The sequence below is a fragment of the Mixophyes fleayi genome, chromosome 7 (genome assembly GCF_038048845.1).
Source record: "Mixophyes fleayi isolate aMixFle1 chromosome 7, aMixFle1.hap1, whole genome shotgun sequence".
NCBI lineage: Eukaryota > Metazoa > Chordata > Amphibia > Anura > Limnodynastidae > Mixophyes > Mixophyes fleayi.
Window position 1 is genome coordinate 151,994,330 of NC_134408.1, and position 12,866 is coordinate 152,007,195.

A 12,866-nucleotide genomic window follows, 5' to 3' on the forward strand; every position below is an offset into this window, starting at 1 on the left:
TAGTAAAATAACAAAAGAAAATGTGCATGAACTGGACAATATACACCGATCAGCCACAACAGTAACACCACTGACACGTGAAGTGAGTATCTAAATACAATGACACCTGACAAGGGGTGGGATATATTAGGCAACGGGTGAACAATCAGTTCTTGAAGTTGATGAGTTGTAAGCAGGAAAAATGGGCAAGTGTAAGGATCTGAGCGACTTTGACAAGTGCAAATTGTGATGGCTAGAGGGCTGGGTCAGAGCATCTCCAAAACGTCAGGTCTTGTGGGGTGTTCCCGGTATGCAGTGGTTAGTACCTACCAAAAGTGGTCCAAGGAAGGACAACCGGTGAACTGACGACAGGGTCACGGGCGTCCAAGGCTCATTGATGCGCGTGGGGAGTGAAGGCGCCTGTCTGGTTCAAGCTACTGTAGTACAAATTGCTGAGAACGTTAATGCTGAAAAAAGTTAATGCTGACTATGATAGAAAGGTTACAAATGGAAATTGCTGTCGCACTAATTCATATGTTTGGAAGCTTACTGCCCATTAATTCTATATATCAAAATTGTATCTATATGGGGTGTCACCTTAACTTATATAACATTAGACAAAGAAGAAAAAGAAGTTGATTATAGGTGCACTGAAGCTTCCAATTCCCATTTGAATATTAATTAAAATGTAACTTTTATTGTTATATATTAAAATAAGCGAAATACAATAAAATATACTAAAAACAAATGCTGTCTGCACATAATATGTGGACTTATGCTGTAGGTAGATTCCTAGTATCACCACTAGCTGCAGTTATGTATTGCTAGGTGACGCTGTATATATCAAAACACAGCTGAGGCACTGTTTTGGCATGTTTTAAATACACTGGGCCTTGGAAGGCACACAGCTTGCCTTGGAAGAAGCAGACCTAAGCGAAACGCGCATCGGCGTCCTCGCTGTCTGCACAAACTATACCTCTCAAACTGGCAGCTTGTATAATATAATACTCCGATAAAACCAGAATTTATGAGCTAATGTGATAGTGGTCTCGCTACAGTGAAAATCTGTTAATTAATTAGCAAATCCTATTATGGAACCAGCTTAATGTGGGGAGGACATTTCGTGTTTTGATACACACAGTCACCTAGTAATATACAACTGCAGCTAGTGGTGATGCTATCCCCGTTCTGCAAGGAGACATCATAGCATTAACCTATGACCTATGTAATAGCAGCTTCATCACAGTGAAGATTTGGTAACCAATCAGCAAATCCTAATATGGAATTAGCTTAACGTGGGGAGGACACACTGTGTTTTGATATATACAGCGTCACCTAGCAATACATAACTGCAGCTAGTGGTGATACTAGGAATCTACCTACAGCATAAGTCCACATATTATGGAGGTTATATGTGCAGACAGCCTTTGTTTTTAGTATATTTTATTATATTTTGCTTATTTTAATATATAACAATAAAAGTTATATGATAGAAAGGTGTTAGAACACACAGTGCATCGCAGGTTGGTGTGTATGGGGAGCGGTCAGAGTGCCCATGCTAACCCCTGTCCACCACCGAAAGTCCCTACAATGGTCATGTGAGCGCCAGCAATGGAAGAAGGTGACATGGTCCCGACTATGGCCTTATCTGTGTGGAGTTTGTATGTTCTCCCCGTGTTTGCGTGGGTTTCCTCCGGGTGCTCCGAATTCCTCCCACACTCCAAAAACATACTAGTAGGTTAATTGACTGCTATTAAATTAACATTAGTCTCTCTCTCTCTCTCTCTCTCTCTCTGTCTGTGTTAGGGAATTTAGACTGTAATCTCCAATGGGGCAGGGACTGATGTGAGTGAGTTCTCTGTACAGCGCTGCGGAATTAGTGGCGCTATATAAATAGCTGATGATGATCATCTGATGAATCATGTTTTCTTTTACATCATTTGGACCGCCAGGTGTGTGCGTTTACCTGGGGAAGAGATGGCACCAGGATGCACTATGGGAAGAAGGCAGCCGGTAGAAGCAGTGTGAGGCTCTGGGCGATGTTCTGCTGGGAAACCTTGGGTCCTGGCATTCATGTGGATGTTACTTTGACACGTACCACCTACCTAAACATTGTTACAGACCAAGTACAACCCCTTCATGGTAACGGTATTCCCTGATGGCAGTGGCCTCTTTCAGCAGGATAATGCGCCCTGTCACACTGCAAACATTGTTCAGGAATGGTTTGAGGAACATGACAACGAGTAAGGTGTTGTCTTGGCCTCCAAATTCCCCAAATTTCAAACCGAACATCTGTGGGATGTGCTGGAAAATAAAGTCCGAGCCATGGAGGCCCCACCTCCCAACTTACAGGACTTAAAGAATCTGCTGCTAACGTCTTAGTGTCAGATACCACAGGAGACCTTCAGAGGTCTTGTGGAGCCCACGAGGGGAACCTACTCAATATTAGGCAGATGGATTTAATGTGGTGGCTGATTGGTGTATATTCCAGTTAAGGAGAGGTCCTTCTTTTAGAAGATGTTTCAACATTATTGAAAGCTCTGATTATGTAAGAGCCTTGGTACATATTGTACGTAGTTATTATAGCTTCTTAGGGCAGATTTGGCAACATTTTAAAATCATTTCCAGGGAAGTTTTGCTGGAACTAATTTGGACACAACCGACACTAGTGGACCGTGCAGTACTACAATCCCCATCGTGTCAGTTACAGAACTTCAGTAAAATGTTTTATTTTTATTTTTAAGTATTCCTCTACAATAAGTCACATTGTATAAGTCTAGAGAGTCAGAATGGATCCGAATCATTTCATTTAACAGACAGAAAAACATGTATATAGTTATAAATCAAGACCAGATCTGCTGCGTGTATATAACGGGTGTACGTTCTGTACCTATGTGTTACTCCCTCTGCCCTGTACAGACCTGGAATGTGACTCTGTTATTATATATATATAATATATGACTATTTATCTGTGCATCACATTAATTTGGATGCAGCATGTCTCTACCACGTTGTTTTATGGGCAATAAAAAAACAATAAAGATAAACAGATATCCAAGGTCAGGAATTAGTGATACTTTGTTGATGGTATTGGGCTATCTGCGATACTTTGGACTAGTTCCATCTTTGCATGTACCACGTACATTCCTCACATGGAGAATAACTCAACTACCGTACATGTGATTCATGTATGTTTCCGATATGTCATTTACTTGATTTACATCAGAGCCTGTAGTTCTCCAACTGCTGTAGAACTACAACTCCCAGCATGACACACTGCCTGGACAGATGGAGGTCCACATTGGCTATCTCTGGCTTAGAAGAGGCCATCAGTTAGGTTTGGGGGGGGAAGGTTGTCTCACTTTTCATTCCATAGTAGGAGAATCTCTCGCAGAACTCGTTGACGATGATGAACAGAATACTCAGGGGGAAGTTGGTTCCACATATTTTCTGCATAAAACAAGACGTCTGTTAGTGAATCTAACTTATGTGAGAGACAGTTGTGTTATGTTATGTGACACACCGGGGCTGGAATTATATAGACATTTGGTGGGTGTATAACTTACAATACAACAGTAATACTATGAATAAGAGAGACACAGTACAGCAGTACTACAAGGAGTAAGAGACACAGTATAAAGGTACTCCCAGGAGTAAGAGAGACACCGTACAACAGTACTACAAGGGATAAGAGAGACACAGTACAGCAGTACTACAAGGAGTAAGAGACACAGTATAAAGGTACACCCAGGAGTAAGAGAGACACCGTACAACAGTACTACAAGGAGTAAGAGAGACACTGTATAAAGGTACTCCCAGGAGTAAGAGAGACACCGTACAACAGTACTACAAGGGATAAGAGAGACACAGTACAACAGTACTACAAGGACTAAGAGAGACATAGTATAAAGGTACACCCAGGAGTAAGAGAGACACCGTACAACAGTACTACAAGGAGTAAGAGAGACACAGTATAAAGGTACACCCAGGAGTAAGAGAGACACCGTACAACAGTACTACAAGGAGTAAGAGAGACACAGTATAAAGGTACTCCTAGGAGTAAGAGACACAGTACAACAGTACTACAAGGAGTAAGAGAGACACAGTATAAAGATACACCCAGGAGTAAGAGAGACACCGTACAACTATACTACAAGGAATAAGAGAGACACAGTATAAAGGTACTCCTAGGAGTAAGAGAGACACAGTACTACAAGGAGTAAGAGAGACACAGTATAAAGGTACTCCTAGGAGTAAGAGAGACACAGTACAACAGTACTACAAGGAGTAAGAGAGACACAGTATAAAGGTACTCTTAGGAGTAAGAGAGACACAGTACAACAGTACTACAAGGAGTAAGAGAGACACAGTATAAAGGTACACCCAGGAGTAAGAGAGACACCGTACAACAGTACTACAAGGAATAAGAGAGACACAGTATAAAGGTACTCCTAGGAGTAAGAGACACAGTACAACAGTACTACAAGGGATAAGAGAGACACAGTATAAAGGTACTCCCAGGGGTAAGAGAGACACAGTACAACAGTACTACAAGGAGTAAGAGAGACACAGTATAAAGGTACACCCAGGAGTAAGAGAGACACCGTACAACAGTACTACAAGGAATAAGAGAGACACAGTATAAAGGTACTCCCAGGGGTAAGAGAGACACAGTACAACAGTACTACAAGGACTAAGAGAGACACAGTATAAGGGTACTTCCAGGAGTAAGAGAGACACAGTATAAAGGTACACCCAGGAGTAAGAGAGACACCGTACAACAGTACTACAAGGAATAAGAGAGACACAGTATAAAGGTACTCCCAGGGGTAAGAGAGACACAGTACAACAGTACTACAAGGACTAAGAGAGACACAGTATAAGGGTACTCCCAGGAGTAAGAGAGACACAGTATAAAGGTACTCCTAGGAGTAAGAGACACAGTACAACAGTACTACAAGGGATAAGAGAGACACAGTATAAAGGTACTCCCAGGGGTAAGAGAGACACAGTACAACAGTACTACAAGGAGTAAGAGAGACACAGTATAAAGATACACCCAGGAGTAAGAGAGACACCGTACAACTATACTACAAGGAATAAGAGAGACACAGTATAAAGGTACTCCTAGGAGTAAGAGAGACACAGTACTACAAGGAGTAAGAGAGACACAGTATAAAGGTACTCCTAGGAGTAAGAGAGACACAGTACAACAGTACTACAAGGAGTAAGAGAGACACAGTATAAAGGTACTCTTAGGAGTAAGAGAGACACAGTACAACAGTACTACAAGGAGTAAGAGAGACACAGTATAAAGGTACACCCAGGAGTAAGAGAGACACCGTACAACAGTACTACAAGGAATAAGAGAGACACAGTATAAAGGTACTCCTAGGAGTAAGAGACACAGTACAACAGTACTACAAGGGATAAGAGAGACACAGTATAAAGGTACTCCCAGGGGTAAGAGAGACACAGTACAACAGTACTACAAGGAGTAAGAGAGACACAGTATAAAGGTACACCCAGGAGTAAGAGAGACACCGTACAACAGTACTACAAGGAATAAGAGAGACACAGTATAAAGGTACTCCCAGGGGTAAGAGAGACACAGTACAACAGTACTACAAGGAATAAGAGAGACACAGTATAAAGGTACTCCCAGGAGTAAGAGAGACACAGTATAAAGGTACACCCAGGAGTAAGAGAGACACCGTACAACAGTACTACAAGGAATAAGAGAGACATAGTATAAAGGTACTCCCATGAGTAAGAGAGACACAGTACAAAAGTGCTACAAGGATTAAGAAAGACCCAGTATAAAGGTACTCCCAGGAGTAAGAGAGACACAGTATAAAGGTACTCCCAGGAGTAAGAGACACAGTATAAAAGTACTCGGTACTACTCTACACATGAAGCCAGAGATACTGGATTATATCTGGGGGGAAGCACAGTAAAACCTTCCTCCCTGACATACTACTACACTGACACAGGGAAGAAGAGCTGACACTTTGATCTTGTTGACTTGAGTGCTGGGCGACATTTTCAGGCCAATACCTGTGATGGTGAATTTATTGTAGTTATCCCCCCTTGTCATTCTCTCTAATGAAGTGGTTACGTGCTCATGACAACTTACCGGCACTTTCTTGTTTGGAGATGACTCTCTGCTGAAGAACCTTCTCACAGCAGACTTGTTCTCTGCGGAATAGAGAAGACAGGGATCACCGGAGGCCCCACCATGGTGTAACAGACACTGTCCAGCTCTACATAATGCCTTTTCCTATAAATCACTCATATACGTCCCCACCACTGTATGTGGACCTCTGCTCCCCTTATCTCTAGGTGACCTGGTGCCCGGCCACCTTCAGCCGGGCACTAGATTTTAGAGTTAGTTTCAAAATCTTGAGAACTAGGCTCCAGAATGGGGAATGCTGCCAGTTATCCAACTGAACGTGACACCAGAACCCAGCTAACTACCCACATATGACGGAAGTCGCACTGTGTAGTTGTACAAACACACAGAACAGATACTAAGAATCAGATCTTCAACTGGAACAAGTGATGTGGTACTGGGCAATAAATGCAGAATATGTGATGAGAATTATTTCTATCATATAAAACATGAACAGTTGTTCTGTGCAATTCCCAATAAACATAGAATAACATTTAATTATAATTATGTCTAGAAGAAAAATGCTATGTACAATAAAGAGAATTTACAGCAAATCACAATGTGTCACAGATATAACTCTCAGTTTAGATTACTCCACATTTTTGGCCTCATGTAGAGTTTGACGCGCTTTGCTATCTGAAAATCTGCGTAAAAATTCTATCGCAAGAAAAGCACACTTAGATGTGTACAATGAGTCAGAGGCTTCCTGAGATACGACCAACTCCATAGCAGCAGAAATCCTTCATCAGGTGTACGTCACACATACAAATACGTATTCATACAGGATGCTAATTAATGAGATAATGAAGGGGGAGGGGCTATAAACAAACAGACAATGAGAGGCGGCTCCATAGGCTTGTGCTTCAAGTACATGCAAACTATATACCTCCTAACCTTATATCTGGGGATACATCCAAGTCTCGTTAGGTCACACCTCCATGGGGTGTGCTACAGTTATGTGTACACCCCATTACTGCACTCAGCTTCAGCCCCTCCCAGTTCCACCTCTCTATGAATAAGGGCCGCAGGTCGGCGCCCGGAGGCGAGAGGGCCCAGTAATGCCAGGTCACCCTCCCATGGTCCCTGATCTACTCTCAGCTCGCTAATCGGGGCGTCACTGAGCATGCGCCGGTCCCTCCCATGCTCAGGAGAGGCGGACGCCCAGGAGGCGCTCCTAAATTTTGCTACTCATTTTCTTTTTCCACTTAGGGCAAATATTAGAAGAGAAACATCTCATTTGCATATTTTGTTTTGGGAATATCACACTCCCCAAACATTTCATGCAAACAATTGGGACAATATTGGCCGTGTCCACCATTTGCTTGGAACACGCCCTGATCCACACAAATCACTCTGCTATTTACAGCTCCCACACCCAAAATGAGTAAATTCAATCACTTCCAGGCACCAAAATTCAGGACTTTTGGGTATATGTAATAATGTACTAAGAACTGCAGAAAAGTGGGACATTTCAGGAAATAAGTCTCCAGCAACAAGTCTGACATCTGCATGAATTCCTCTCACTCATCCTGACACAGGCTTTGGCTAGTTACGTGCCAGCGTAGTGGACTTTTATTTGCTGATTGTAGCCCAGTTTCGTGTCACTAGCCGTTTCTAATTATGTCAGTGCCATATTATCTCGGATTATCTGGAAATACAAGGTCACTGAGCTGGAAGAATGTGAACACTGTAATAACAATCTGCTCAGAGTCTTAACTTAGAACAAATTGCAACATTGTATCACTGTGCTCTATGATATAAGTCCAACGTGTGTACAGATGATCATTACATATAAAGTAGACCTGTTATTTAGAAAAGCCACATTGCAGTGCACAGTGTTCACCGCACATCCACAGAAAGTCAGCGACACAATACTACCCTTCCCTCTGCCTTGTGCCTCCAACCTCTCTGCCTAAAGCATAATGCTAACTAACATTTGGTGAGGGTTGCACTGTGGGCTGAAGAACTCAGGACAGTTAGATACTTGCACATGCTCAGTGAGTTGAAGGACGGAATGCACAGAGAGAGGCATCTTACAGCCTGGGCAGATACCCATTGGTAATTGTTGGGTAGCCACACACTCCCACTATTATGAATTGGAAATACATATATATATATAATCCCACCATCCTTAAGGTAGATTTACTAAAACTTCTGAAAAGTAAAGGTGGAGGTATTGCTCAAAGTGACCAATCAGATTCTGGCTATTATTTATCTGGTACAGTCTTGATAAATGACAGCTAGAATCTGATTGGTTGCTTTGGGCAACACCTCCACTTTTACTTTTTAGAAGATTAGAAGATTTGATGCATCTACAATACTTGCAGCAACAATATCACGTCGGGCCCTGACCATGTGATAGGATTGTAAAGTGTGAAATGTAACACTCCAGAATAACACATTGTATCATATATAGTAACAAGAAAATACTTCATCTAAAAAAATTTTTTATTATAATTTATTCATTACCTAAAAAACTGCTCACATTCTAAAAACAGAAGTATATTTCTGGATTTCTGACAGCTGATTCCCTGTACGGTGATATATCTAAAGAAACAAACACCGCAGCGATCAGCGGGGATTATATTATATCCTGGACTTGTGTGAACATAGGATGAGAATGTAAATCATCTCCGATTGTACAGTGGTTATTTACACTCTTCTGTTCCAAAGTGTTTTACAATGTGTATAAATCTCTTCTGCATTACATAAAATAAATACGTATAAATCATAGTCTCTGGCACTACAAAGAACCTCTCTTTATTCTAATTTCCATTTTTGGTACTGTGGAAGCGGCAGGTCCAGGCCTCTCCGTGTGATAGGCCCGGCCTACGTAATTATCTCTCTGAACCAGAACAGTGACAACAGATACACAAAACTCATTATTGATCATAGAATAATATTATGGTGGCTGTATGATGATGTTACATATATCAGTAGCAAGGGGAATGCCACACACAGAGTAACATGATGAATATCGCTACATACATTGTAACAGATTTATTGCTACAATGAAATGGCTTCAGGTTTAAATCCTCTTTTCGGTTCCGCTACTAGATGAATATTTTGCCGCTAGTTACGGACACTCAGGATAAGGAGGAGGGAGGTGCGGATACACTAGTGATTATTACCTGTGTGGATATTGTCAGCTATAACACACATGTTGCTCTCATGAATTATATGTGTCACAGAGTGACAGTTGTTTATGTTTCAGTTATACAGGATTTTCTATAAAGCACATGAAGGCAGCTGGCAGTTCATCTCATTGTAGACCAGGAGCTGTCCAGCAGTAACGTTCATAACACAGATCTCATGCACCACATTAGTCCTCCCATCTGTCAGATCATCATCTGTATATTCCCAATATGTGTGTGGTCAGAGCCTGGTCTTATCTGTGAGGAGTTTGTATGTTCTCCCCTGGTTTCATCCGGGTGCTTCGGTTTTCTTTAGGTGCCTCAACTCACGCTGATACCTCAATGTAGGATCGCTATCAAGTTTCATATAGAAGCGGTCAAGGGCAGCTTGGTGGCTCAGTGGTTAGCACCTCTACCTCACAGCGCTGGAGTCATGAGTTCAATTCCCGACCATGGCCTTATCTGCGAGGAGTTTGTATGTTCTCCCCGTGTTTGTGTGGGTTTCCTCCGGGTGCTCCGGTTTCCTCCCACACTCCAAAAACTTACTGGTAGGTTAATTGGCTGCTAACAAGTTGACCTTAGTCTCTCTGTCTGTGTGTCTGTCTGTGTGTCTGTCTGTGTGTATGTATATTAGGGAATTTAGACTGTAAGCCCCAATGGGGCAGGGACTGATGTGAGTGAGTTCTCTGTACAGCGCTACGGAATTAGTGGTGCTATATAAATAAATGGTGGTGATGATGATGATGGTCCTGGCTGCTATTAGTCCGGAGTGATTAGAAGCTGGACTCTGCCACAATCATTCTAGGTTGTCCTATCGGGGAACCACAAGTGCCAGCGATTGATGGGGGATATAAATGTTCAGAATACATAGAACTTTATGAGGAAAAACCTTCATAAGGATCCAGTAGTGATTTGGCAAAAAGTTTAGGCATCTGCACCGTCTAGAGATGGACAAACGGGACTCATTACAGTTAGGAGCAATATTGTTTTGTTCAGGTGCATAATTGCACCTTCTAACCACATTCACACATAACTCTAAGGGCTCTATTTAATAATTATTGTGTTTTTGCCCAATTATCATCGGACATCGCAACAAGGACAGATAACTTTTCAGGGCAATTTTCTATAGAAGTGATGTTGGGACAACGCATCCGATAGGCTGTCCCAGCGATGACTTTTTTTCTGGTTCTGACCTGGGGTCAATACTGCAGAATCCAGAATTTAGTGTTTTATAAATAGGCCCCTAAATCAGGCTTATAATGAGCAGCCAGAAGCCGCTGTATTGTGCATCACATTTTACAGAACAACAAATTGAAGGGAAATTAATTTAATAAATGCCAATTGTCTTTATTTAAAACTCTAAAGTTGTGACATTTACCATGTTGGAAAATATTTTAAAGTGCACAATACTCATATAAATGATTATGGTAGTTTATTTAAGGTGAGAGAATGGCGCCAGGTACCGCGTCAGACAGCAGAACGCTGCGCTATACGCTTAGTACCTTAGTACGTATCCCCCATGGTGGAGCAGTGATTATGCTGAATAGTCCCAAAGTGACATTTTGCTGGTGTAATTATGAAGTTATTAATGAGCATCTATCAATGGAGTAATATGAATGTAGAGATACATATGTACATCTATACGAGGAAGACAGTTGTCTAATGCTGTCATTCAGGCTAGGATTGTATATTGTTCCCAAGGAACACTCACATTACTGATTAGTCCATTCATTAACCTGTGCCCCTTCCCCCCCCCCCCCACACACATACCCATAACTAGGTGCAGAGACACAGACTAATTAGCAACTGCTCTTATTTTAGATAATAGATAATCATTGACTACATTGGTTTGTGAGTCTGCACTCTGCACTGTGAGCAGTACCCAGGATCACTGGCGAATCTCCGATCCTACATCACACACAGACTGATAAATACCCATCATACATTGGTAGAGCAGATCGGTGGTTGGGTTTGGATAGGGATCAATCAATTCTTCAGTACACACACTAGTAAGTGCCCATTTATATAGAAAACATTTGTGTAGACATGTGGGTTACACAATTGTTGTTTTGTGTACGTTTTCTAGGTTTGTTACAGTTAAAGTCTCTATCACTTGAGCACATTTTGGGTCTAATATAAAATGCGTCGTTCGCCAATAGCGTATATTGTGTGAAATAGCTCTGGACATTCTCAGAAAGTGGGTGCACGCATATGGACCCACAGAGACTAGCGCAATTCTGGTACTTACGCCTCCCTGAGTCTGGAGAGGCGAGGGGGAGTCGTACCATTGGACGAGTGCAGTAAGGGCGTGGTCACACAAATGTGGCTCATGCAGATCTGCAGAAATATGCATATACGCCGGTAGGAGGCCTATCGTTTGCACCAGCTATAAGGCAGGCACAAATACTCGCTGATGATGATGACAGGTGCTTCCGATGCGGCGGAGGACACATCTCGAGATGTGCAAAAATTCACTATAATTCACTTTTTTTTTTTTGCAGAGCATTTACTCCAAGTTTGGGACAAACTCTGCACCAGAATCTCTATGTGACAACGTGAGACATTGTTCCTTCTCTCTATCTGTAGTCGTCTAACCCTTTATTATCTTATTATCATCAAATCCTAGTTCTAGTGCTGCAGAGATCACAGGGGTTAAATTTACCCCTTCAGAACCAGCGTCTTTAAATATAGTTCCCTCCTCCTAGTACAATTCCCCTATTTTCCATGTACCGGTCATGTGAGGTCATCCTGGGAGAACCGGAGACTCAGCATTCTCTCTGATTTATCAAACATGACATCTCTAAGGGACCTTTAAATAACCAGAGTTGGTGCAAGATATGGAAATAAGCTCCAGTCTGTCACTTTCACTTTGTTCCACTTCAATTGCTAACAAAGTCTTTCGCTGAATATTCCAGTATCTGTAAAATGTGCTGAAACTTTTCTTTGAAATAAAATTCAGGAGATTGAAAAAAAAAAACTTTTGATATAATTTGAGCATTTTTTCCTCATTCCTTTCTCTTCCTGTAAATATTTTGCAGCATGAAAACGTCCAAAACAAATGTTCTTAATTCAAAGAAAGCTGCCAAAGAATGAAGAAGTCTGAAAAGACTCAATTCAATCCCCTCAGCAAAGACTCAAAGAAAAGTGAGAAACAAATGATTTATATATTGCCACAAAGATTCATGGATTGCTGCCCAGTCGTGTCAATTAGATTGCAAGCTTTGTGGAGCAAAATTGGGAGGGGGGGGGGTTAAATTATGAGGCTTTATTTTTTTTCCACCTTTTCATAAACAAAGTAATTTGATTGTAAGCTGTGTGGCCCAGGAAGCTATTTCCCTATTGTATATATCAATGTCTGAACATTCTGAAACTGGCAAAATAGAGGAAATGCTGAAAACATTAATGTTAGTTTATGTTATTTACTCTACAGCACCAAAACAAGTACTAATAGTTATATAATAATATTTCCTGGATGCAGAGCACTTAAATAAATAAAAGAGAAACATTTATCCAACATAACAGAATCTGTTTTCTTTAAAATAATATTTTGTTTGCTAATGTCTGGATTTATGTTGAGAAAA

General features: G+C 41.4%; 2 protein-coding genes across 3 annotated transcripts in view; one reads left to right on the forward strand and one right to left on the reverse strand.

Annotated features, from left to right (window-relative positions):
• IQCB1 (IQ motif containing B1) overlaps window positions 1–12,866 on the forward strand; it is a 149,991-nt gene that overhangs the window by 41,549 nt on the left and 95,576 nt on the right. The gene's annotated exons all lie outside the window — the stretch shown is intronic.
• The window catches only part of SLC15A2 (solute carrier family 15 member 2), a 38,716-nt gene that overhangs the window by 25,406 nt on the left and 444 nt on the right, over window positions 1–12,866 (reverse strand). Inside the window, exons 2-3 of the mRNA XM_075181168.1 lie at window positions 6,116–6,177; window positions 3,342–3,429 (exon numbers count right to left, since the gene is read on the reverse strand). Coding sequence (XP_075037269.1) covers window positions 3,342–3,429; window positions 6,116–6,177 — 150 coding nt within the window. The remainder of the gene's footprint in view (window positions 1–3,341; window positions 3,430–6,115; window positions 6,178–12,866) is intronic.